Source organism: Falco biarmicus, chromosome 14, assembly GCF_023638135.1.
Source record: "Falco biarmicus isolate bFalBia1 chromosome 14, bFalBia1.pri, whole genome shotgun sequence".
NCBI classification, from domain to species: Eukaryota; Metazoa; Chordata; class Aves; order Falconiformes; family Falconidae; genus Falco; species Falco biarmicus.
In genome coordinates, this window is record NC_079301.1 from 10,286,344 (window position 1) to 10,313,434 (window position 27,091).

Consider the following 27,091-nt stretch of genomic DNA (forward strand, 5'->3'; position numbering starts at 1 on the left):
TAAAGTAAAAATGTACAGCTAGAGCACAGTCCCGCCTGCAGAGTTTGTCACCTCTGCGAGCATCCAGACTTGACGCCATCCAGGAGAATGCTCGCAGCCAGTGCCACGGTGTCCCAGCCTTTCCTATGCAAAGTCTAAAGCTTCACGTCCTGAAAAATTCCTTGCTCTTCCCTTTCCCTTCGCAGGCTCCCAACAAGAAGCCATTGTTCGGGGGACAGGGTGACACTTCCTCTCCCGGTCCAAATTAGTGATGTATAAAAATAAACCCACGCAGCTGCCCCACTACTTCACTTTATTTCACCCCGCTCCAGCGAGATGAGAAGTCGGCCCCGATTTCCTCACTTTTCCTGCTTTCGGGCACACTGCCCCGCACAAAAGATGAAGCTTAAAGGCGAACCGAAGCCCCTTTTCAGCACTGCCCTGCGGGAACCCGCAAGGGGGGGGGGGGGGGGGGGCGGCACCTCCCCTGCCCTGCCGCCGGGCCCCGCTCCTGCCCCTCGCACAAAGCCCCAGCTCCGCAGCCGCGGGGGCTTTGGCTGCGCGCCCCTCCGCGCCCCGGCGCGCAGCGAAACCCGCCCAGGGGCAGCGCAGGGCCCGCGCCGGCCCCGCCCGGGGGGCGAACGGGCCAAGCGCCCTTTCAGCGCCGGGGGGCGGCTGGAACGGGCACAGGGGCGCTCCCGTGGGCACCCGTGTGCGCCGGGCTCCGCGCCCGCCACGGCTCCGCACAGGGCTCCGCACCCGCCCCGCCGCCCCATTGTCCCCAGGGGAGCCCCGTCCCCGGCGCGGGGACCCGCCTGGCCGTGCAGCGGAGCCGGGCGGCGGCGAGGGCCGGGCCGGGCCCCCTGGATGCTCGGCCCGGGCCGGCGCGCCTCTGGGCGGCGGGGCGAGCGCCGGCAACTTTCCGCAAGTTGGAGCCGCGCTGGCGGAGCTCCGGGAGCACTCACCGCCCGTGCGCCGAGCCGAGCCGCGCCGTCCTGCCGCGCCGCGCCGTGCCCCAGCCCCGCAGCCCGCGCTCGGCGCGCCCCGGCCCCGCCGCCCCGGCCGGATTGGGCCGTGCGCCTGCACATCACGGCGCCCCGGCGCGGCCATTAGGCGGGCGCGGAGTCACTCAGGGCGGGGCGGAGCCGCGGACCAGCCGGACACGCCCCCGCCCCGCCGGGCCGCTCTGCCCCGCCGTCCGCCGTGCCCTGCCCGCATCCCGCGTGTCCCGCACGTATCCGACCTCCCGCCCTGCGCGCATCCCACCTCCCGTGCCTGCGTTCCTCCGGTCCTGCAAGCATCCTTTATTCTTCCCCTGTATGCAACTCCCTCCAAGCAGGCATCCCTTCTTCCCTACAAGCATCCCTGCCTCCTCCTGAGCTTGCATCCCTCATCCCGTGCGAGGCTGCATCTGTTCTCCCGTGCATGGGCAGCTCTGGCTCCCTTGGTCCTGCCACACAGACTGATGAGCCCTGGGCTTCCCTTGCAACCTCCCCTTGTCTCTCCCAGATCAACCCCGCCGGGTAGCGCCGAGGATGCCCAGGGCAAGCTGGTGCTGGTGGGCACACTGGGCAAGGAGCCCCATGCACAGAGGAGCCGGGGGCTGGCCCAGAGCCTGGCTCCCACGAGCAGCAAGCGGGGTGCCTGGGCCCTTGCACCCTCTGCTCTGTGCTCTGGGGCAGGGAGTGTTCCCATGCCCCTTTCCCACCCACACTCCCACTGTCTGATTTGGGATAGGTGGCCTCATAACTGTCCTAATTTCTGCATTTGCCACACAGACATTCACACCGAAAATTGCTAGAAGAACCCAGGAAACTAAGGGCCTTAGGGACACTTTTGCGTAGAAGTGGCGAACAGAAGTTAATTCAAAAGAGGCCGTGAACTGAGAAAGGAAAGAAGCAGCCTGCTTTTTTTCTTCAGCTCTCCTGCTGAAGAAGGAGGTGGACGGAGAGAAGGAGCCAGAGGGCCGGAGCTGTGCTGCGGAGCCAGGAAAGGGGGAAGCTGTTTCCCCAAATGAGGAACCTCACACTCCCCAGTGGACTGACACCACCAACTCCACCAGGACCGGGAGGAAACGTGGGTTCTGGTATTAACACCACCTTCTGGTTTTAGGAGAAAGGCAAATACTCATTCAGGCACACAAGACCCTTTTCAGGTCAGAAAGATGAGCCATTCCCGTGCCTGGAGGTGAGAACAGCACGAAGTAATAAATTCAGACATAAACCAGGAACATTAATGCAAGGTGCTAGCTCTTGTATAAAGTAATAGCACATGTCCCCTTTTTTGCTGTTTAAATATTTTCCACCACTGTCAGAAAAATCAAACTTGCAGAAAGGCAACAGTTACCTAACAAACTATTAATAGATAAGGTGCACACCAACATTAGATCATTCTTTCTCTTCCCTTTAAAAATTCAGTAAAAGTAGAGCATATTTAACTAGAACTGCCCAGTGAAATCCATTGTAATGAGTATTTATTTTTCTATGTTGTCAATTTTACAGGTGCACATTTCCGGATCTGAATTTCATAATCCCACATTATGAGTCTTTGCATGAATTATTTACAGAAAGACTGTCAGCGCAATCATTACAAAATAAAGCAAAACACATTTCAGTGTCAAAACTGTCAGGAAAAATCATTTTGCAGTTAATTTTCCAAAGCTACAAAATGACAAGGTCTCACAGAGTGGTCCCACACGATGGAAACGACACGGTTCACAGTGGGAGTTTCCTCATCACATTAGCAGGAGCAGCTTCCTGAGAAGAATTAGACTCTCTTCCCTTCGTCCTTTTATTCTTTTTATACAGTTGGATTTCTCATTGGATGTCAGAAACTCTTACATATTCATCAGTTTATTAGATTAGCTCTCAGGAGATAGGAGTAGTAATTGTATACTGATTTAAAGGGTTAGTTCAATTTTACACTCTGTGGTGGCAGTCCTGTGTTCAGACTAAGCCAGTGCTTCCCATTGCATCATAAACACAATGGAACTGTGAAAATTTCTGGTTGCAAATTTTAGCCAAACCCCCCAACAACAACACTTTATATTATTTTTTGTCAGATTTTGCTAGCATGCCAACATAAAAGAGCTAGAGACATGAAGTCATCTTTGTAGATCTTGACTATTCAGAAAATGCAGATTACACATTTCTGTGCCCTGCTTTTGTCCAAACAACTAGTATGAAACAGGCAACCCTTTGTTCTCCAAATGAGGGACCAAAGTATTAAACATATTGAACATTTACTGGTTGCTTCTTTATTATGATTTCCCCATGTCTTCACGCACAAAGGAAGTTAAGCTATAGTCGACAAATCCATTAATTCAGCTACAACCACCGCTCAGTACCCTGATACAGCCATCAAGCTCAGTGTAGGATTTTTATTGTGTACTCAACGTAATTACTATGTTCTTAGAGAGACGTGAAAACGTGGAGATTCATTTACAGGTGACTACTGAATGCCTTCTTTGCCAAAACCCACTACTGCATGTTCTTAGGTGATTATTTACAGTTAAAAACACTAACACAGATATTAATTTCCCTTTCTCACAAAAAAAGAAACGCAAGGCTCAGCAATCACTGCTTTGTGAAACGGTGAACAAACTTTTCCAAAAGCACCTGACAGCACACAAGTGGGTTGTTATTTCACTGCATCCACAGGTGATGTAGCTGGGGGAGGAAAGGTGAAATTTTGGCAAAGGTCACAGGGGAAAACCAGCTTATAAAAAAGTCCCATGGAGATTTTAAACACGGACTGAAGCACAGGGTGGATCTGGAATAACTGCGTTGACCAATGACTGAAATTGTTTGGGACAATTTTAAAGCCCTTTCAAAAAGATTGCTATTTAGAAAATGACAAAGAACAAGCGCTATTTACACAGAGGGACTTTCCACGTAACAGCATGCATGAACAGAGAGGTTAGGGCTGGACGGGCAACAGGTATTTCCAAACTGGCTTACAACAAGAGTAGTTTTATTTAATATGACTTTTAAATAAAATTGTAGTGAAATATTTTTTGTAGAAAATATGCACTTATAAGATGCTGACTTAGAAGGAAGGAAATACGCCATACTTTTCGAAGATGAGTTTAAACAGTGCTTCATTAATTCTCTTCTTCAGCAAGTGTGGAGGTATCAGAGAATACTCTGGCTGTAAAGCCACGATGGAAGGACTGCCTGCTGGATTTTTGCATTTTAAGTTTTTAACTGTAAGGATATGAATTTCTATAAATGCAGTTTATTGTAACAACCACCACCAGACAGATGAAGGGCTTACCTGCTTCCGGTACAGCTTTGCCACTGACTCCACTGAAAGCTGGACTGCCCCTTAAAAGACTTTGCCACTGCAAGATTAATATTAGTGTGACTTTGTGCCTACAGAAGTAAAATGAATTTTAACTATGCCTATTTAAATGTAAGCTTCTTACCTGGCAGCTTAGTGATACCTTTCCTGTACTGCTTTTCCATTGCCTAAAACTTATACCTTTGCTCTTGGCTGGGCTATTGAATACTATGTGTTTTTAACATGTAATTGTGGTCACATACCTGTGAAAGTGTCTAACTGAGGCAATGCTTGGGTGAAATAAACTTAGAGGCAGACTATAAGGATAAATAATGCTTGTCTTTTCAGTGGCAAATCCACCCCATTTCTGATTGAGGGCTCCTGCCAACATCACTAACAAGAAATAGCCCTTTGTCTGTTAAAGAGGAGGTGGTGCCTTTTGGAAAGGGTATGCATGAGACAAAATGGTCCTAAGAGATGCTGCGAAACATCGTATGGTGTGCATCTTTGCAAGGTATGCCTGACATCCCGGCTGTAAGCTAGCTGCTTTAAGATCAAGATCATCATAGACCCTAAGTGAGAAGTGGTGACAATCAGGAAGAAGGGGGGGAAAACACGGTAATTAAAAACTTGTGTCTTTGGTGTGTGGTATGTGAAAGAGACGGAGAAACTGCAAAATGTACCGGGGGAGTGGTAAGCACACAGGTTCAGAAGTGGCCTTTCAAGAAATAGGCTTTAAGGGAGTTGAAGTTCTTCCTCTAGAATTAGGGCATCTGTTCTTAACTAGACTTCTGTTTTGTTTTCTGCAAATACTTACCCACAACATTAACAAAATCTAAGAACTAGGATATTAATGTCAAAAACACTTTTCATCAATCAAGTAGAACAACTGAGTGGTGCTATGAATAGATGAATAAGCTGGAACTATTTTTTTTTCCATTGCAAGAAAGCAGATGGAAATCTGCATGATATTTTGAACTACAGAAAATTGATTTTACCTCCTGCTAGAAACATTTACGCAAGTAGTTCTGGGCACTTCTTTACTTTAAAACAACTTTTGGGAAATAAATATCAGTAAATTTATCCAGCAAGGTCGGACCACGCAAGGAAACCATATCCAAAGTCTAAAGAAGCCTGTGAGACTCCTCGTGCAAATGTAGGTTACCCACCAAAGTTATCAGCCTGCCAGGCTGCAGGCAAGCTGCCTGCCAGATAACAGATCACCTCATGGGACTCTGGACTGTGTCATAAAACCACCAGTGCCTCCTGTTTATTCTGCTGTAAAGCAAGCTCGTGCTTTGGTGAAGGGATTGCCCAGGGTTTCGTGCTGCCTCTGTTCTGCAGTATACATTTCATTTGTATAAAACTGTGCTCTGTCCTGTCAAGGGAAATTTTCCAGTGATTGCCCATGCAGCATAAGGAGAGCTCTGCACTTCCAACCCAGCAGTGGCAAGCCAGAGTTATTCACGTTACGTCTCTGTACAGCCCTTAACTACAGGGTTTTTTACGGGTTGAGCTTTCAGAGGGCTCACTGACCTTTGAAGCATGCAGGAGAGTGGGTGACTTGGGACTTTATTTGCAGTTCATATCAACAGGGCGAACTTCCCTCCTTCATTGTTGTGGACCAAAAAAAAGCAGCATGGCAATGTGAATGGTTTTGTCTTTTCTCTTTATTTAATTGATCAACCCATCAAGACCAAACTGTCAAAAGCTACTGAATCCACGCTCCCTTTCTCCTAGCTAAGGTACAAACAACTACTTCCAAAGAAACTCAAGTTTCCAGAGAACACGAGGTGCAGAAGGTCAGACATAGGTAGTTTCAGGCAGAAGAGCCAAGCAGACTTAGCCGCACTACAGTCACCAGATGTCATTTTGGTCATTTGTCTAGGTTGACAATTTGGCGTGCAGTAACCTGGTTATTACTGCAGCTTGACGTTCTGCGTACAGCTTATTATTAAATCCTGGCAATCAGCACTGAGCTGGACGACATTACTCTGGAATGAGTTTTTACAAAGGGTTTGAAGGGGGGAAAGCCTGGTTGTTTGGCAGGCTAGGACCGGGTCAATATTTCATGCAGTTGGTTCTGCATTGGGACGAGAGTGGAGGCTGGAAACAAAAAAACCTGCTGAGACAGCAATTCTGCACAGTATAGAGAGCTTGGGATGGGGTGAACTGGAAAGTGTATGGGGCCTCCAAGGGCGACTCTTGTCTGCATAGTGCTGGCCTTCATGCCGGCCAGGCTTGCCAGTGATGGCCTCGCTTTCTTCTTTCTCTCCACTCTGCCTGCCTTTGGCTCAACTCAGTTTAAAATGAAGTACATAGAGGCTGTATGGTAGCTAGTGAATAATATTTGTCTGCTACAGGATGGAGCGGGAGGCTGGGCTCAGTAACTGAGGAAGTGTTCTTGCTGCTCAAGGACACTGTTTCTAGTGTTCCTAATATTTCCCCATTTGCTAGTAACTAACTTGGACTTCTTCATTTTTCTATTCTGTAATACATTCATGAATATTTTTTCCTCCTTTTCTCTGAACTTCCTTCTTGATTTTCTTTTTTTTTTTTGGCCCTCTAGCTTTTGCCTTCTCCTCCATTTTACTCATGTTGGCACAAAGTTCCCCCAGCTCCTATGAAACTCGGCCATCCCACAGCCTCCAAAATCCACGGTGAGCGGAAGCAGAGCAGGGCTGTCTACATTCCTGCAAGCCCAGGGACTGGGAGATGGCGTGGATATGTGCCAGTGCTAATAAATAGGGAACTATTAGTGGCTGTGTAAAGCAGGAAAATTGCAGAACAAGATAAGACTCACAGAATTCCCATAAGCTGATTTTGGATAAGGGTATTTACCAAGGGGGGAAACATAGGCTATCCTTAAATGCATATCTCTATCCAGCCATAAATGTGCTCATGCAGGCGCTACGCTGTGTATAAAAGGCAGCAGGGTCATGTGTTGAAGTACACCAAGTGGCAGTACCAGCTGCAGCTCAACAACCCCAACCCACTGGCCATCACTGAAGAGCCTGCTTTGCTCTGCTGGGGCTATGCTAGGACACAACGCAACATCTACCCTGCTTTCCGCCTGACCCCTAAGACATCCTTTCGAGGAGCTCTTTTTGTGAGAGGTCCTATCCTCTTCTGGGCTGCTGTCATTAAAGCTGACAGGGATCATAAAGAGAAGCTTATCCGAGAAGGTAAACACAAGCCACTGAACCTGTGACACACGCCCGGCTCCCTTGCACCCTGCCCAGTGCAGAAGTTGCTTTGCAGTTTTGCAGCCAGGCTGTGGCTGGGGGTGACTGTTCCCAGCTCTGAGGCCAGGCTGCACCACACCTGCCAAACTAAACACCCTGTGCAGCTCCAGTTGAGCCCAGCATGCACAATATCAAATGCAGTGGCCGGGACAAACGGAGCGGAGCATTTTCTCTTACAGGTCTAGTAACTGCAAAGCTTTATTGCCTCCTCCTGCGTCCTGCAGCGCAGAGATCAGGCCAGGCAGCCTGATCTTACAGGCTTGCATTGCAACAAGGCAGATCTGCAGATCTGAGGATGCTGCTTTGCCCTTCTGGACTAATTGCATCTCCAGGTAGCTGAGCACTGCTGTTGCAGGGCTGATTCTGCTGCATCAGAACTGCGAGGCTCTGGTGGGTGCCAGCCTCCCCAGCACAGGTGGGGTGCGTTGCCTGGTGCTGCCAACATTTACATATCGGTGCTTTGCATTCCCTAAGCTTTATTGCTATGGTCACAGCAGGAAAGAGAGAACTGGCTGAAAATAATATGACTTTTGTAGTAATTGATGTGCAGGGCAGGGCAGAGAGCAGAGGAACTGCTTGTGATGGATGAGAAGAACATGAGGAACTGCAGAGACAGGGCAAATAAAAATCTAGGGTGGTTCAGGTTCAGGTCATCCTGCTGCGGAGCACAGGACAGACTAGCTACCCTCTCCAAGGCCTTTCCAGCCTTATCTCCTGCTATTGCAGTTCCTATTTGTTGCAGGAAAACACCTCATAGTGCTGGACACACTGAGATTTTTCTCTTTTCCCACCTATGCAGGACCCCAGGCAGCATGCAGGGTGCAGCTGCAGTGCATGGAGGAGCAGCAGGATGTAGGTGCAATGGGGGTAGCCTCATCCCCAGTCCCATAAGTGGTGCTCAGCTCCACCCCTGCTGGCACAGGAGCATGGATCAGTCCTCAGGGCAGCAGCCTGCGGAATGCTGGATCCAGCTGGCAGCGATGCTTTCTCCTTCCTGACCCCTCCACTGTACTCCCTCTGCTTAGCTCTTGCTGCTCCAGTTTTTGCTGATCTAGACGTGTTAAAATTAATTTTTCTCTTGATGCCTGACTCTAGGCAAGGTTATTAGGTAGTGGGTCATTGCAGTATGTGACTGTCAGCTGCTGAAATTATTTGCACTGGGCTGCAGGTTGGTAACTCACTAAAGACCTCGTTTGGAATGATGAGTAATCAGCATCAAAACTCCTGCAAGCTTCATTTTAAAAACAAGGAATATTTTCTTCAAAGAGAACAAGAAAACTGCATTTCCGTGTTGTAAAATGATTGGCCTTCATGTGGCAAGAGCCCAGCTCATTTCCCCTCCGGTCTGCATTCTGGAATCATTACCACACTTATTTCCAGTAGTGCAGAAAGTCTTTTCCATATGTCTCCTCTTCAGACAGTAGCCTGTAGCTAATACTGTCTAACAGTTCCTAGGCAGGGAGGAGATGAGGACAAACCAACAGCTCTACTGTGGTGACAACCATCTTAGAAAACGAAAAACCTTTCTCTAAAAGCAGTCGCCAGCCCTGAGAGCAAGTCCAGTCCTGTGGACAGTTCTTCAACAATGTCCCCATGGAGTGTCAGCCTTTGGACAGCCTGTGCGAGGAGTTCATGGAAAGCTCCTGCGTCCCAAAAAATCCTCTTCAGCCAGAGCGGGATTGCACTTTATCCTGGCTGAGGGGAGAGAGCTCAGCAATGAAGAAGCTGCATGAAGTTAAAAATTATTTGGACAGGCAATTCTTTATGAATTCATAACAAAACGTGTTTTGCATGGACATTCGCTTTCACTGCATTTGAAGGGGATTTTTGTCAATTAAGATGGGTGAGCACAAACCTCGTCTTCTTCACTCGCGTAATTTCCATCACAGCAACTTTTAACTGGACACTGTCCTGGCATTTCACATTCCAGGCTGACAACAGTCTGCAGGTTTTGACCAACATGCTTTATAAAAAAAGTCATTTACTGGAAAAGCACAGTAAACAGCTCATAAAAAGTGTTTCTCAGCATCAGCTCCAGACAGAAATTCCTCCCAGAAGCCCATCTCATTCTCTTTGTTACAACCGATAGGGATGTGCAGGATGGAAGGGTATATTCATAGCTGCAATGTGGTTTAAAAACAGGAGAAAATAATACTCTTGTGAAAAAAAAAAAAAAAAAAAAAAAAAGGTTCTCTAGTGGGCTGGGCACAGGCAGAATTAGAAAACAGGCTGTGCTGTCCTCAAGCAAGGGCACTCCATGCCCTCCCGCTCCTGCAGCAGGCAGAGAAGGTGTTTTAAGGATGGCAGGTCATACCAATGAGAGGTCCTCAGCTCCGGCATGCGGGGGATACCTGAGATAACCAGCCCTGCCCATACTGACTTACACAGAGAGGACAAACTGGTTCCCAGAAGGGCACTGTGGGCCCCTGCTCCCAGCCTTTGCCAAGCCAAGGATATTCCCCAGAGCATCCGAGGTTTAAGAGCTGGGTCTCTGCACCTCTTTGGTGTCCCTGTCCCAGCAGCCACTCCAGCAGAAGAGCCCAAAGCTTTTTTGGCAAGAGGTGGATGGTCCAAGCCATTCCAAGGTCCACACTAGCTGGAGAGGTGGCTATGTGCTCCCAGCACACAGCCCAGCTCCAGGCCTCCGGGCACCCGAGCTGGCTCCGGCTGCTGGTGCCTGCAGTTACAGCTCTCCCAGCTTCAGCATCTCCCGGGCTTCAGATGGAGACAAAACAGTGTTAAGAGCTGCCAGCACTAAATGCCCCAGATGGAGTAAGCAGCTCCTCTAATGGACAGAGTAACACTTCTCTGGCCCACAGAGATCTCACCTCACGGTTAAGCTAGGCGGCATGAAGAATTTTGACCTCTTCCTATACTATTTGTTGCTGTTTAAGCATTATCTGTCCTCGCTTTTGATATTTTGGGTGTTCCTCTCCAGACCAACTTCAACCGGTGTGAAAGCCATGAATAAAAGGCACTTCTAGAAGAAGGGCAAGCAACATTTGGCCTTAGGTTTGATTTTGCCCCAGATATTTTTACAATTGACTTCGTTCTGTATTCACACGTATATCTCCTAAGAAATTTGAGAATGAAGCTCTGGCAAAGGCATTAACACATAAATCCCTTTTTCAGCCGCTAAACATCCCTTCCTGATCTGTGAAAAGAGGCTTTTCCAATCATTATATGCTTATGGTCCATCAAATTGGTACTGGAAGAAAATGTGAGGTAGCTTTGTCACATAGCTGCTAAGTAGCTAATACTTGCTTTATCTTTTGAAACACGCTTTCTGCAGTGGTGGTGACTACAATATTGTCTGATGGATTTGTCAGGCCAGCTAGCCATGGCGGCAGCTTGGAAAATCTGGTTGTTTTTTTTTTACAGATTATTTTAAAGGCCCGCGTTCACTGCAGGTTTAATTTCTTTATTAATGCAGTTATTTAAAGATTATATTGAAAGAGCTGTTTTACAAAGAGTTGGAAATCACACAGTGTGAAAGGTCCTGATGAGCTCCCTGGAGAGGCTGGCTCCCCACCGTCCCACTGATCCAGACACACTCTTCCAACAGGGATGTGATACCCGATGCTGGCAGATGTATCCCTGCTCTCCTTCCCCGGGCCCACAGCTATACCTTCCTGATTTCTTTTTTCTCCACTGAGGCCCCACACTGGGGGTGGCTGCTGTAGGCCCAGAGGTCCTGCTCATACTTACTGACGTGCTACAAAAAGGGATGTTGACTCCTCTGAGCTGAGTTGTTGTGGTGTATCGACCCTGGCTGGGTGCCTTTGGCACAGCCCAACTGGTTTTTTGTTGTTAAGGCTGGCAATATTTTGCACAATTTTTACAATTTTCAACCCTTCTCCACAGTGCCACCTCCTTGAATACACCACTCTGTGTGTTTATCTGCCACCTTTCACTCTTTATTCAAAATATTTAGATGCTTTAGGATAAAGATGATCACGTCTGGTGCCCATGTGCCATCCAGCAGAGTGGGGTGCTGGTCCACCCGTAGGATTTCTCAGAGCCATGATTACGGAGGCAGTAGTGATATCACCAAGGTATATAGGAGGGTGATGGGCTAAGAAAGGCCGTGGCAGTGCAAACTCATGTTTTCTACAGACAAGCCCCTTGGGTGACACATATTGTGTGATCTGAATGGCCTTTAATGATAGCTTTACCTTCCAGACACAGATTTGCCAGGGGCAAACAGTCCCTCTGTACTAACCTGCCCTTCGCGATTTGCCCTCAGCATCACGTGCAGCCCTGCCTTATTGGTGTGGCAACTGCCTTCACTCCAAGAGGATTCCCGAGCAAGCCCTCCTCCCCAGCCAGGAACTGCCATGACACCATGGATTGAAAAACACTGATCTTTATCAGCATGAAAACAGATACTTTCTTGGAGGCCACCTTTCCCCACACTCCCAGCTGCTCCAGCTGAGCACAGCTGCAGCCATCGCCGGCAGTGCTGAGCATGGCCAGGGAGCACTGACACGTGGCGGGGGGGATTAGGAAGACACAACTGCTAAAACAGCAGCCTGGGCAGGTCAAGCCCTGGGTGCAGGCAGCTGCCTACAGTGTGGGCAGCCAGGGCGGCTTATGGAATCACCTGTTGCAGGGGACAGCTCATGTCAGCACCCTTGCACACCCACATGTCAGCCAAACAGATTTTCAGCCTCATTACTATTATTAAAAGCATGATGTATTCAGTGGCACACGTGCAAGAGTGTAGTATTTCCTCACTTGTTGTGTGAACAGCATGATTCAGCTGGGGATGGTCCACACTTCTGCTTGCACCTGTGTTTGCTTTCTCTTTACTTTCCCTTGTAAAATGCTCAGTGTGGAAGAAACCAGGCAGAGGGAGAAGTGGTTGGTCCATGGCCTGTTTTAGCAGAATGGTTGGGACTAGAGGGTTGCAGTTGCCTCTAAGGGACCACAAACGCAGATCCACCCAGCAGAGTCCCGGCCATCAGCACATCATCCCCGAGTTCTCCTTTACTGCTTCTCTGGCCTTGACTGTGAAATTGTTGATACTAGCTACTCCTTGCTGCCTCTGGCCGCTTGCTTCTAGTCCACAAGCTGCTGAGCAAACACTGATTGTTTGCATTTTATTGTCTGTGCTATCTCTCTCCTAGCAGAGCAGTTATCTGCAGCACGTATAATACGCCAGCTTTCCCGTAAAGCTATCCATGTTTATGGTTTTGTCAATGAGGACTCTTTCCTATGATTTCTGTACCCTAAGCAGGCATTGGCAGGAGGATCAGGGACGGCAATATTCCATGCTGGGGGATCAGGAAGGAGAATTAGACAAGCCACTGATGCAGAAGTTGAAACTTCCACACATCAAGCTGCTGGTCTAGGTGAAGTGGTTGTCCCTGATGAGTTGGAGACAGGCTTTAAGTATGTGATAAATTCCCATCCTAAAGTGAACAGTGTTGGGGATCTGTGCAAAATGAAGTGCAGAAAGCGAAGGAACCACAAGCCAAGGAATCTTATTGTGCCACAACACATCTCTAAAATGCTTTGCCAAGCTCAAAATCCTCTGATTCCTCATGTCTTGTGAACTAAGGATGCTTTCAGCAGTGGCAGTTGAGCCGCAACACGACAAGCGCAGCAGTGCACTGTCGGTGTGGCGAGGCAGCCGCCTGCGCGGCGTGGGGTGAGAGCTGGCACCACTCCCGTGCTGCCCCTCCATGTGGGAGGGTGGCGACAGGGCCACTGCCTCTGCTGCCCACCTAGTCAGGCTGACAGTGGAGGTTCCTCTGGCAGAGCAGATGAATAGACAACATAAAACTCACGATGGAAGAGGACGGTGTCCCCCAGCTGCTGATGGAGTACTCCCAATAAAGGTATGAAGGATAATGCAGGTCCACTGCCTTGGGTCTGCCCAAAGTGAGATGTACAAGAGGACCTGTTGAGGTCAGATTGGCTCTTTCACAAATAACAAACATCCACCAAGGGGAAGTGTAAGCATCCTTCCTTCTCTCATAAGGCAAACATTGGTGGTGGCACTCAGGGATGCAGCAGGTTGCTGCAGCTCTGTGAGCCTGCTCAGCTGCAGCTCTCGCCCGCAGGACTCAGCATGGCTGCCTCTGCCACCACCGTACTGAACATGCCTTTCCTCAGCTGGAAGAGGAGAAAATGCACTGGAAAGCAGAGGTGAAGGTTTCAAATTCGAAGAGCTCAAGGCAAATGAGAACGCCAGGGGGATAAACATGCAACGTACTACAAGGTGCACCTACTGCACTGGTGTTACAGCTACCCTCAAGCAGGCACAGCAGCAGGAGTGTCTGTCAGCTCAGGGATCAAAACAAACCAAAAAGGGAACACATCTGGGTTAGCAAGGCAGAGTAGAAAAATATTTCATCTTGAGCAATCAAAAGCACATAGTTCAACCTGAACACGGCTGTTTCCTAACACTATATTTAAGTCCCCTTATACTTCAGGTCACTTGTAATGGAAAAAATGCATTTTAAAAACTTCCATTGGAAATTCAAATAGTTACAGAGGTCTTAAGGTGAAACAAAGGGGAAAACAGAAGGTGTTGAAACAAACGTGTTTTTCGGCTGTATCTTTTGTCGAGGTCATGAGTGATTTCAGTTCTCCCCAAATGCCTTTGTGCATTCGTTTTGTGAAGCAGAGATGTGTGAACCACTTATGGGCAGCAGCTCAGGGGCTATCCAGCAGAAGAGAAAACTGTTAAAAAGTTTACGAAGAGGAAGACAGCTCAAGCCTGTACCTGTGCCCTGGTGCGCACGTGATGAAACAGGTTCCTGGCCACACTGAATTGATTGCATATTTGTTACAAACATATAATCACCTGACTGCAAATAGCAGTGGGTGTCATAGTTCATTAGCCTCTGAGCCTGGCATCTGGCTTGTACCTGATAAGCCTCCTCTGGCTTAGTTTTTGGAGTATCCAGTGCTGGAGACAGTGACGAGAAAAGAGCCTCCTTGCCATGGAGGAAGACATGCTCAGTGGCTCAGAGGGTGTCGGTACCAGGGGGACCCAAAGGTGCCGTCAAGCAGGGGAGCCTGGGGGTTTTGGCTTCTATGTTTTTTAGGGCAGGATGGTGCCAAGACACAACTTTTGGAGCCAAATCTCCTTCTGAGTGTTAATGTGGGACTTCTCCCTTGGCACTGGCAAAGTCAGGGGCGGCTCAGCTTGAGGGCAGCAGTGCAGCGAGGGGGCAAAGGGTGCAACATATGGCACCTTTTCTTCCCACCTCCCTGCCAGGATGCCTGCCAGCCTGCGGACTTTGTAGCAGTGTTTTGCAGATTCCCTGTACGGGAGCATTTGGGCCTCAGTGCACAGTACTTTGCCCCCTGTTCTGAAACAGGACATAACTTTTCCAACAGCCAAAGCATGAAGCAAACAACTGATTTAAGGGGGATCTTTGGTTATGAAGAGTTTTGGAGAGCAGCTTTTCCATTCAGGAGTTGATTACCCAGAGTACGGAGGGGCTGCTCTGCTGGGCTCCAGCATGGCAGGTCCTGGCACAATATACTTTTTCTGTTTCCCTTCCCAGCAGCATCACCCCTGTCAGACGTGCATCCCAAGGACCCTGGTGCCTGGTGGGATGCACTCAGGAAAGATCCCATCCCACCCTGCACCAGCAGCAGTGTCGGTGTTCCATTTTTCAGAGCCAGCATCTTCCCCCACATCAAAGCTTCAGATGCATTAGAGAAGTGGTGTCAGCATCAGCAAAAAGAGCGTCCCTCAGCTAGCGTGAGTCTCAGGTTTGGACTTTACCTTGGACTGTATCCGCTGCAGAGCAAAGGAAATCAAGCCCTTAAAAAAACCTTTGTAAAGGCTTTTTATATGAGAGGCATTTTGATCCTGATAAGATCTTAAGTTATGCCAAATGCCAAAAGTTCTTTGAAACGTTATCTTTCAGCTTCAGCAACACTATTTAGCAGGAGGACAAACTCCTGCCCACAGTGCCAGAGTGGCAGAGAGAAGTGACCCGCAGCAGCGCATGTCTCCTTCCCCTGTCTGACACAGCAGTCCCAGGAGCACAACCCACGGGCTGGGGAGCTCCCACACTCCCATCCTGCTGCTGGAGAACTGGCCCCCAAAATCTGTTACATGTACAAACCTGGGACACAACCCGAGTGCTGCCACCCAGTTTCCCCGTGTGCAGTCTGAGAAGCTTTCCCTGCCACGTCCCCTCCTTAGCTCTACAGAAGGCACTGTGCGGTGACCGTGGCTCCTGTCACTAAGAAGGTGTCTGATCCCCAAAATGACATGCATGTATCAGCTAAATAAGGATGCACTCTGGGCTGTTTAAGGTGGATCTTCCTGATATTGGAGATTGGCTTTTGGGCCAGAAATAGAGGTGAGCAACGCCCTGCCTAGCACCCAGCACAAGCAGATGAGCTACTCATAGCCTTTACTGTCTTACGCTCCTGATACTGCCAGACAGTAGGTGAAGACACCGTGTTCAAGGAGGTTGTAGGTTGATGCTGTGATGCTGTTTGGACACGAGTCACAGTACCAAGAACATGCACAATCCCTACTCAAAGTATCAACAGCAGCCAGCACCATCCCTGCAGCACAGCAGGGGCGACCCTGGGCTGGCAGATGAGAACCGGTGAGTGCTGCCTTCTCCTCTTCAACCCTGGAGAGGTCTCCCACAGCACTACAGAGACAGCTGGCAGTCAAGCAGCACTGCTTGGCCTGGTGCTCTGCAGAAATGCCACACGACTTTCAGACTGCTGAGGCTGAAGGTATCACAGCAGTCATGATGCTCTCTCTCCCTTTTTCTTCTGTTTACACTGTACTTACTGTTTCCATTAAAAAATAATAACCCCCCAGTTACCCAGCATAGCCAGAAAAATCAAATGTGTGTGTCTGAGAAGCAAAGGCCTGATTCCTCTGTAGGATTTTGGATGTCAATGGCAGTAAATCAGTGGCGTTTTTCTAAAATGAGCTGCCAGAATGAGGACCGGGCAGCAGCCTGTTTCAGCTGCGTGTGTGATTCCTTTGTTATGATTCACCTTCCACAAATATCCAAATAAACAAGTTTGCTGGCATGAATATTCTGGTGAGAGGCAAAAAGCTGCAGAAAAGTCGCTGAACTCTCACTCTGAATGGAGACATCTCCTCCTGACAGTTTGATCACCAAAGATGCCCTGGCTCGTGCCCCACAGCTCCGTGCCGGAGGCAGGTACCCGCGCCGCGTGCTTGGCACAGTGCACAGTCACACCAGGAGTATTCACAGCACTCTTTCAGCACGTCTCAAGGAAATGCATATTTTTCTGCTGCGCTGTCTTTTTGAATCCGTACGTAGAGAAGTATTATTAAACACTGTTCCAAAATTCTCCTTGGTTTTGCTGATCCTGGTGTCTGGAAGCAGATGAAGTTGTTACCAGGAATTCACTGCTGCAACCAGGATTTCTCCCTTATCAGACTTCCACAACCTCTTTTGTTTCTTGATAAACACTATGGTCCTAAAACAGATAGCTCATTTCCCAACTATAGTATCCAATGTATCGGGTAGATCTAGTGATTTCAGCAGATCAATGAATATCTAGTATTGCTTTTACTTATGTGGACAAAAGCCTTAGCATTTTTGTGCATATTATATAAATCAAAATTATTATTTTTATGCATATTTAACATGTCTCTGCCTCCCGTCATGTTTTTAGGAATCAAATAATGATAGTCTGAACTGGTAAAGAACCATTTTTGGAGGAGAGAGAAGTAAATCGCAAGAAGTGTTCATTAATATATATGGTTATAACATATACATTTCCCTCTCTGTTCCAAGAATGAAAGAAATTAAGTAAGCACTTCACTTAGCTCATCTCTGTAACTGGACACATACAGTTTCTGGCTTTGGTGCCAACAGTATCATCAAGACAAGGTACAGGGTCCCTGCCCAGGATTTCAGCATGTGCAGCAGTACCAGGTCTGCAGTGTGACAGTAATGAGGCATAACGTGGCCTCTTTACCCAGAGTGAAGCCACCACAGTGGTGTCTGCAAAAATGTAGTACAGTTCCATGACATAGCAGCTTGCGAAATATTTGAGATGCTGAAATATCTCCAGAAGACAACTGCTTTGGACAGGCTGACAAATGAGCCTGTTATCCTCTGTCCTTCAGAAGATCTCGTGCCATATATTAACTCCTGTCAGAATTGGCTCAGGGCTGATCTCCTGGGTGCAATGTTCTAATTTTTTTGGGTTACACATATGGGTCACGCATAAGTCCAAGGCCTGGAGCACGTACAGCCTAAGGTGCGCAGCTCGCCGCACCATAGTGGTCTGCTGGCTCTGCAGCCATCTACAGCCATCGCACAGGGAAGTAGGTCCGTGGAGGGGTGAAAAGCCAGCAGAGGGATAACTCTCTCCCAAATTCAGGGCCACTACAGATTGTCTCCTTTTTCTTCTTCTTAAGAAAGAATTCACTGAGCATTTCTGGGCTTGGGGTGTTTGCATGTTTGTATTAATACACAGTTAAGTTGCTATTTAATAGATATTCCAGAAAAAGGAAAGAAACTACAAGCCAAGGTATTTTTAGATGTACTTAGCTGTCTAAATCTTTTCACTAGAGCTGAGCTCAAAACTAAAACTATTCCTTCCCGTTTTCTCCAGACAGTGCACACTTTCAGGACAGAAATAACCCAGCATCCCTTTTCAATAGTTTATGAGTTGTCAATTGATGCTCACTGTGTTCTGTGTTTAGAAGTCATCCAGAGCAGCAGGACGTATGTACCAGGCCCAAGAAGTCTGTTTATATTTCATACACATAGTTATTTAGACCAGCTGTGCTTGCATGATTTCTTCATATTACTGCTATTGTGCAAAGAGCAAAAAACATTGAAATACTGTATTTCAGAAGGCTGCTAAATGGCAATGTTTGAAGTCTCAACTGCAGAGCAAAGCCTCTCTAATTCAGATTTCTGGAGCTTTTCCTGGAGCCATGTGGATATTTCGGGAAATTATTCAAAGGAGCAGATTTTGGGAAGGGAGATGGTTCACAGGAGGATCTTTTCCTCCCAAACCACTCCAGGTCTTCAGTACTTCTGAAGAAAGAGCTGTGTGTTGAGTTGTGAGCTGACTATTTTTACACTGTTTCGTAAGATATGTGCCCTGAGGATGGCCACGAGAAGCCAATGCATTCGGGGAAGGGGTTCCCAGGGGCACACACATGCCTGGTCCCACCCAGCAGGGAAACCCAGCATCCTTCCCTGCTGGCAAATGGCACAAGGAGATAATGTGCAGAAATAACGACCACAAAAGAAGCTGGGGAAGGGGCAGGAGCAGATAAACATGCAGACACTGGGCAACACCAGCATTTCGCTAACAGAAGGCAAGTTTGCATTCATACAGTGTCGACTTTGCTGCCTCCAAAAGGACAGAAATATACAAGGAAAAGACTAAAATAGCCATCATAGACTAATGTAGAAATAATTATTAGTTAGTTGTGGATCTGCTGTTGAGGCATGCAGCTCCATCCAGCCCGGGCTGTTGAGCTCAGCTGTGCTGCTGGCTGCCCTGAGGGACAAATGCTGCACCAGCTGCAGCTCTTCTGCCACTAACTGTGCCTGCTGCTGTGAAAAGCAAAATAATTTGTCTCTTCCATAGCTCTTGAAACTAGAAACTCATCTTCCACAATGATTCAAACTATTCCAGGAAACTTATTTTTTCATATGTAATTATTCCTTGCTTTAAAAAAAATAAATAAATCAATGGAAGTGGTCAGCAATTTTTGAAAATCAGAAATGCAATTGCAAAGGGTGCTAAAAATGTCAGTCTATTTTCTCTAAGTTTCCAGATTTGCTCTAACACAACTGTGTTCATTTGGCCAGACGTCAAAAGTTTTTGATGAAAATCCGGAATTTCCCTAATCCTGCAAATCTAGTGAATTTAGTGTGTTTAAACAGCAAATATTTATTTCTCTTGTTCTTTGTTGGGCAAGCGAGGGATGGGCCGAGAGGCTTATGGTGCCCCTGTATCCCACCTGCTACAGGCAGCAAGCTGCAGACGACCTGCTAAAGCAGGAGCAGGGGGACACAGGTATATGTGCGAGGGAGCCAGAACTGCCCCGTGAATGCTGTAGCTATATGAGCTGTTGCCTAAGAGCTGCTCTGCCTGCTGCATTCCTAAGACACCTAAAGGAGGAGGAGGAGGCATCTCCCTAGGTTGCTCCCTCAGTGTGCACAAGATGTGGCAATGTCTGGGTGTAGCCCAGCACAGAAAGCAGCTGTCTGGACCGGAGGAGAGATGCTCCCTGGGGCATTGCCTTTCCCATCCAGCGCTCACAGCAGCCAGCACTGTTGCAAATAATAACCTCCAGCAGGCAGGAACTCTCCAAGTGAGACAGAGTTTGCCTGGAAATGCCCATCAGGTGCTATAGGATGCCTGTGGTGACAGCCCCCAGCCCAAGGATGCAGGCTCAGGGTCCAGGTATGGAGCCATGCTTGGGGATGAAGCCCTCCTAGGGACTCACTTTGAAAAATCTTTTAAACCCTAAAAGCAAGTAGGATCCTCATTTTCATGCCTCTGTGAAAAGATGGCAGGAGGTGAGCTCTCCTTCCTTGCCAAATGTGTATATTTAGGAGACCAAACCCTGTCCAGTCTGGGGTGGGAGCGCAAGCCAGGCTGTCCATGAAGCGGTGCCCTGTGTCGTTTGTGACACGTTATGATTACGAGTTACTAAACTAAGCTTAACGGAGTAACTAAACTAAGCTCGACTGAGTAACAGTTCTGCACTTGCCTTTGCTTCCCCCATTCCCTAAACACCATTCCCCCTTTGCGCTGCAGACCTACCCTCTGCAGCCCAGCGGCACTGAAGATGAGGAAGAGGAGGCTGCCCCTGCCCCGGTCCCCCTGCGTACCTCTGTGCACGGCTGTCACCGCTGCTCCCCTTCCCTGCAAGCCAGATCTGTTGCCATAAGCTGCCTGCAGGCAGCCGGCCCTGGCAGCGAGGAGCTGCCAGGGACACGCCAGCACAGCTCCTGCTGCTCCTCAGCTGTGTCACAGGCTGACCTACCACGTGCTGTCTGCTGTCTCATGGCTTTTTTCCACCCCTTTTTCTCCTCATGCATTGCAGTAGAGAAAAATCTGCAAATTACTGTTCCCCCAGCAGAGCTGTTTTCCTTTCTGAGCACTTTTTGGACAGGAGTAGATGGGGAAGGGGGGTGAGAAAGAGACAGCAAACCAGGCTGATGGTATGGAAGGGCAGTGGTCTAACCCAGGAGGGGCAAAGGAAAACTTATTTTGTTGGTTTTGGATTAATTCACCCAGAGTTCCTCTTTGTTTTTTTGCCAGGGCTGCTCTTACATATCTAACTGTACCCTTTTTAGTGGATATTGAAAGATCATCGCTTCCCACAGCTCCACATTTTTTCCACCCAGCTCCTAAGCACCCAAGTGGCATGCAGCTCCGCAAACTGTGCTCGGCCTCCCTGCAGCTGGTGTGCCCAGCCCCGGGGCGGCTTGTGGATGTGGGGAGGGGGCCAGCCAGAAGGCAGGCATCTGTGCAAAAAGCATCCTTTTCAGATTTGTTCAGCTACAACGCTGGGAGAGTTCGGAGGGAAAATCAGGAACAGCACTAGGTGCTCACAGCCTAGAGCTCAGCGCTAACCATCGGCGGGGCTGGGTGGGAAGGAGCCGCTTCCAGCTGGGAAATTACTGTGGGGTTCATTGAAGGAAACAGCAGAGCAGGGGTGGTGTCTGGTGTCGGGAACACCCTGTGCTGGTCCTGCGGGCTGTGACAGGCTTACCCATGGGACACCAGCTCCCAGTACCTCAGTAAGCCAGTGCCATCCTGCTCCCCCCGCTGACACGCGGCTGGGGAGAAGGGCTGGATGTCGGGGTGCTGGATGTTGAGGTGTTGTGCTGTCCCTGCTAATTCCCGGTGCAAATCAATCTCTTTGCAGCAGCCTTGCCCTCAGACTTAGGTTAGGCAAGTGGCTCAAGCCAGCAGCTGCTCCTAAACTGCAAGTTCGGGGTGGTAAGTTTTGATGATCTGAGCAGAGTCTGCTTCACTGGACTGTCCCAAAGGCAAATAGGGACACGATATTTTGCAGGCCTGGGGGGAATATGCTGTTCTGCCATAACTTGCTTCCTGAGCCAGTACTGCTCTCCTCTTTGTTGTCACCCTCACAGGTCCCTGCATTTTAATGGTGACAGAGAAAGCAGAGGCCAAGCAATGAGCGTGCCAGGTACGTAAATTCTGACTGAGAACAAGTGCACCATAACAAGGTTTGAAATCTTACTCCGGCAGATCACCTTGAGCCCCATCTGTCTGCAAGGAGCGCCAGCAGTGCAGAAAGGCAGCTGGGGAAATGGGATGCTTCAGGTGGAGGGAGCCGAGCAGCCTGGTGCTCTGGGCTGGGTACCATGCCCTGTGCGGCAAGGTCAGGGGTGGCCCCAGGTGAAGCTGGTGAGACACCAACTCTTGGAGGCATGAGCCGGGATCTGCTGCTCATCTCCTGAAGGCAGTTAAATTGACAGCCTCGTGTTGCACGCAAGGCTGATGTCCCTTTCATTGCCTCTGGTTTCAAAAGTGGTTTGTTATTTCGGGCTCTCACAACAGCAACCTGTGTTCAGTCACCAAATGAACTGGCCTCCTTCTGTTGCTCTTAAGTGCTTTCAATCCCTGTGCCCTGCAAGAAAAAAGACTAGCTCCCGTAAGAAAGAAATACATACAGTAAGTTCAGAAGCATTTGAGGCATCCCGGCAGTGCACTAAGATGTTTAAGATGCACTTGAGGAAAGCTGCCCTTTGTTGAACTGTTTCACCACACTGTTTAATGCAGTTTCTGTCTCCTTCCCTTGAATGACGCATATAATAACCACCATTAGCCTTGGTCTCTGGTGTGTGAATAACACACAGCAGCGATGGTCAGAGGCCAGCTCTGGTGAGGACGCATGGTGCTTCCACTCTCATCTCCGCAGGAGAGGAAGTCAGCAAACACTGCCAACCCTCATAAAATAAAGAATTAACGTACCCTGCTGTGCACACAGTGCTTTACTCATTGGACAGACATATATGCATCCTCTGCCCAAATCAGTCAGCAGTCAATATTACCACCCAGCTGAGATCGCATGTGCTGAAATGTACCATCAGCCGTGAGAGGGGCTGCAGCATTCAGGAATGGGGCAGCAAGGAACACGGCAAACGAGTTTCTGCCATGTGGAAGGTGAACAGAATTGCTCCAGCCATTACCAGGCATCAGGATGAGAACTGGAGGAGAAGAGGTCTTTTCCAAAGCTATATTTTTTCCTAGTGGCCCCTAGAGAAAGGATCATCCAGGAAAACTTAAGACATCCATAAGTTTACATGGCTCATAGAATATGTAGGTAATGAACTGCAGTGGTGGGTTACAGAAGGAGACTGAAGGAGCACAAGGGTGAGAGTATTAAAGCAAGGACCCAGGGTGGCAGCAGAGCAGCCAAGAGAAGAAAGAAGCATTAACAAATATATTTTTTTTCCACTAAGTTGCAAAGCACGGCTTGAAAACAGTCATGGAGGAATTTAAATTGTTTTAATAACAATCTCTCATCTTATCAAGGGGATTTCCCCAGATCTTAAACACTTTGCCAACAAGGTTAATACCCCTTGTGCCCAAAGAACAGATAAAAAGACTGAGCTCAGCTAGGGAAAAACATCTAGCCATCATCTACAGGGAGAGCTCTGCCTGAACTCCTTTCCCACACCAGGCTCTGCCCTGATTCACACTCCCCATAGCAGAGGTGTGTAGCCAAATCCTCCTCAATGTCTGTAGTCCAAAGTGTGATGAAAACAACAGCATTCCTCCGTTACATAGCCTTAATATTCCCCACAGACCAGCTGCCACCGCCCTCAGCCCCACGACCCATGACACTGGAAGCACATTGTCACGAGGAAGGTGACAGCGCAGCAAGCACATTGAATACACACAGATTATTCCTTGCAAATTTTGAGACTGACCTGTAACACACACACAGAAATATCCCCTAAATTATCTGGTTATCCTAAATATCACAGCTCAAGTGAAAGCTGAAAAGTGTGGAAGCTTTTCCGTGAAACCGTTGGCTCTCAAGACTGCTTTCTTCCCAGGCCAGGCATGCTGTGCTGCAGATGCCCAGTCAGCTTTACTAATATTAATTTCCAAGTGGAGGCAGCACCTTGACCAGCACTGGGTGAAAAACCATCAGCATCCCTGGCGTCAGCTGATACAGCTGATGGGCAGCATGCTGCGTCCAGCTGATAACGCCATGCAGGGCAGTAAAAAACTCCTTGTGATAATTCCATCCTCTTAATCACCAGCTGCTCCTAAATTTCTCTGGAGCACGTTTGAAATCAGTTAGTTTGCATAATCCTGCTGCTGGGCTGAAACTTAACAACTGCAGAGAGGGCAGGTCTTACCGGTTGCTGGTGTGCACAGCCACCGTGCCCACCGGTCACCCTCAGCAGCTTTGGGGGGCAGGGGGATGCTGCTCAGCCCCTCAAGCAGTTGGGTCAGCCCCACTGGAGCCTTTGGGCACCATCTCTGTGGAAATGTGCAGTAACAGAAATGGTGGATTTGTGCATGCTCCAGAATCCCAAGGAAGGCACAGTATGACACGGTGCCCTCTTTATTTCTGTAGATTCTGCGCCAGAGTGCAAACCTCTTAGGCTTTCAAAGGTTCTAAACTTGCTTAGGTATTAATGCAGGGGAGAGAGGGAAGGCAGCAAAGTGCCCTACTTCTTTGCTTTCTTTTTCATCTTGGCTACACAACACGTTGCTGCCGCTAGCACATCTCCTTTCCCATTCTCTTTTACTAGCAAATGCACTTTGACTGGTTGCAAACAATTTACCAGGCCACATCAGGCCAGCTTTTCTCTGCCTGTGAGTTATCCACAAGTGAACACACACATTTTTATCGATGTATTTGTTGTTGGTAACTGTTCAGTAAAAAGCCTGTGCATACTTGAGTTGTTTGTGATCTGCTGTTTGCTTGGACTGACCTGTCTTTGGGTAAGAGGTTTCTGGGAGAGAAGGGAGCAGCCAGGCATGAGGCAAACGTGGAGCAGTCTGACCCCATTTGTACTGGAAGACATCTAATAACTACTATCCTTTCTGCCTCACAAGTACCCTGATTTGTCAGAGCAGCAGCCACCGTGAACATTAATGCTAGCAAAGCCCTGCGTGCATGAATGTTTGCACAAATGGGACAAGACAAGGTGATGCACTTAAATGAACATATCACCTCAAGTGAACATTTTGCTGCATTAGGTGAGGCCAATTGCTCATACACCATCAATTTATGCTGCAGGAGAGACCTGAGTCAAGTGGAAATCCCAGACTTCCTAGAATCATCACGCAATATTCATGGTAGTTCTGCATAGTCAGAACTAAGACCTACCACAAGTTTAGACAGTCTTAATCTGTTACCAAATCAACTGCATTTCCTCCAGGTGTCACATTTTTTCTAGCAGCTTACCCATCTACTATGACATTTTTTATTTTTAAGATGACATTCAGTGCTGGTTGTACAAAATTTAACCATGTCATCAGGTCTACAGGTTCTTTGTAGTATAAAAGTACAAGTATTCATCTGTAAAAAAGAAAAACTTTGCTTGAGGCAATGAAGCAGCACCAGTTTACACCAGGGAAATATTTTTGGTTAGCATCCAGCTATTTCTTTTATGGACACATCATAAGTCTTGGTTGCTGGAATACAGTCTACTGTGAAGTAGACTTACCAAGGATGGTGCTGTGCTCCAGGGTGTAAAGACAATACAGCCTGCAACAGCTGCTAGATCCACCTGTATCACTGGAAACAACTGCAAACCATAAAGGATGCTTCTGTGACTGCAACAGTCTGAGAACAAAGTCTATTATACTGTTGGAAGAAAAAAAGCTGCATTATGAGAAGCGCTCTTTGCAATACAAACATCCCATCTTGGTTTAGCTTAATGTAATGAAAATGTTCCCCTTTTTCCTATTCTTACCATATTTTTGTAACCACGCTGTTTGTTACCTTGCAGATGGACTTTAATACTTTGCACAATTTCCTCCTTCCATAGAAAGAAAGTTTAAAACAGAGAGAGAGAAGGAGCTAGAAAGGATGGCTCACCATTGCCTGCATACACTACAGACAGGCTTGCAACCTTCCTAATTCTGCTGTGCTGCTGTAAATCCCGCCAAACATTATGTTTTATTCACAAATTCAGGGTCGGGCTCGAGCACTAAGGTTGCGTGGGCATCTCTCATCTTGACGTCTGCACGTGGGGAAAAGAAATAATCACTGGTGTGCAACTCCATTCTGCAGCAAGAGAAATGTGAGCTATGAATTTACAGTCGCTCCCAGCTCTGCCCACAGCTGCACGCTCCCAGTTTCCTGCCTCCACACAGACTGTGGCTGAAGAAAAATCTCCTCTTATTTACTCCACGAACAAGCCTGACGAGGGTTGAAATTGGGCCGCTGAGTGCCTGAAGTTCCATCTCCATGACCTCGAGAATGCAAAGGAAGTAATGTTATACTTTATCCTAAAGTATCCTCAGAAATGGAGAATTACTGCAGAAAAATTATAGGGAAAGTACCATACTACCACTGCAAGTAATTTCTATGGATTTTTTGCTAAAAAGTAGAATGAAATGTGATTTTAAAGTGATTGAAGATCAGCATTAACTAATCCTGCAGATGCCAGTAGAGTCATCTTCTCACTAATGAGCTTAAAAGCTTTAAAATATGCTGTCAAGTAGCTAAGATTAATTTACTGGGGGTTTTTTGCCTCAGTGGTGCCCTTTTCCTGAAAACTTACCAACTTCTTGACTAGTTTCACCCAAGAACACAGGCTGTTGGCAATGACCAGAACTGTCTCATCTTAGTTTACCCTCTCCACCTGCCTGCACTAGGCAGCAGTGCAACAAAGCAACACAAGGAAACTAACAAAGTACTCAACCAGCATTTCTAATTCACGAAATCCAAGGATGAAATAATAGAGGACATTGAGTTCAGCTTGGGACAGTCACTCCCTGCCCATTGCCACCAGTGCCATGGGCTGGGACCGGAGCAGCTGAGCTTACCCCATCACCGATGTTTCGTGGCTGCCTGACCAGCTCCATCACACACGTAACCCAGAACAGGTTAGTAGTAAAGCAGGCAAATGACAGAGGAGCTGACAAATGATGCTCAAGGCAGGTAATTTGTGAGACCTGGCTAAATTTCACCGTTCTGAGGTACTGCTTTGGGTAATGGGACAAAAAAAGTCCAGTTGTTGACTGCGGGTGACTCCCTCTGGTTTGAGGGCACGGTGCTTTCCAGCCACCCTCGCAAGATGTGGCAGCCACTGTCTAGACTGCTGCAAACCCAGACCTTGTGCCGGCGCAGTTTGAAACCTCATTGTCAGCCTCAGGTCTTGCTTGAAAACATTTTTCCCCTTTTTCAGGGGAAACTCCTTATACAACAAAATGGCTCCCTGCTAGGCGCACGAGTGACTCAGATCGCACTCAGCTTTTCTCACACAAATTAATTCATGGTAACTTGAACTTGAGATCCATGCGGGATCATCACTTGTGCATCTGAAACAGAAGTTTGCTTTACAAGGTTGAGGGAGTGGAATTGGGGAGAAACAGGCAAAATGCAGCATCTCCTATTCTGATGTAAATAT

At 48.1% G+C, this 27,091-nt stretch overlaps 2 protein-coding genes across 2 annotated transcripts in view; one reads left to right on the forward strand and one right to left on the reverse strand.

Moving 5' to 3' along the window:
- The window catches only part of PLS3 (plastin 3), a 52,279-nt gene extending 51,270 nt beyond the window's left edge, over positions 1 to 1,009 (reverse strand). The window contains exon 1 of the mRNA XM_056359771.1: positions 945 to 1,009. The gene's annotated coding sequence lies outside the window, so the exon portion shown is untranslated. The remainder of the gene's footprint in view (positions 1 to 944) is intronic.
- The window catches only part of LOC130158882 (NADH dehydrogenase [ubiquinone] 1 beta subcomplex subunit 4-like), a 28,656-nt gene extending 21,185 nt beyond the window's left edge, over positions 1 to 7,471 (forward strand). Inside the window, exon 2 of the mRNA XM_056359982.1 lies at positions 7,168 to 7,471. Within this exon, the coding sequence (XP_056215957.1) occupies positions 7,168 to 7,471 (304 nt within the window). The remainder of the gene's footprint in view (positions 1 to 7,167) is intronic.
- The last annotated feature ends 19,620 nt before the right edge of the window (positions 7,472 to 27,091 follow it).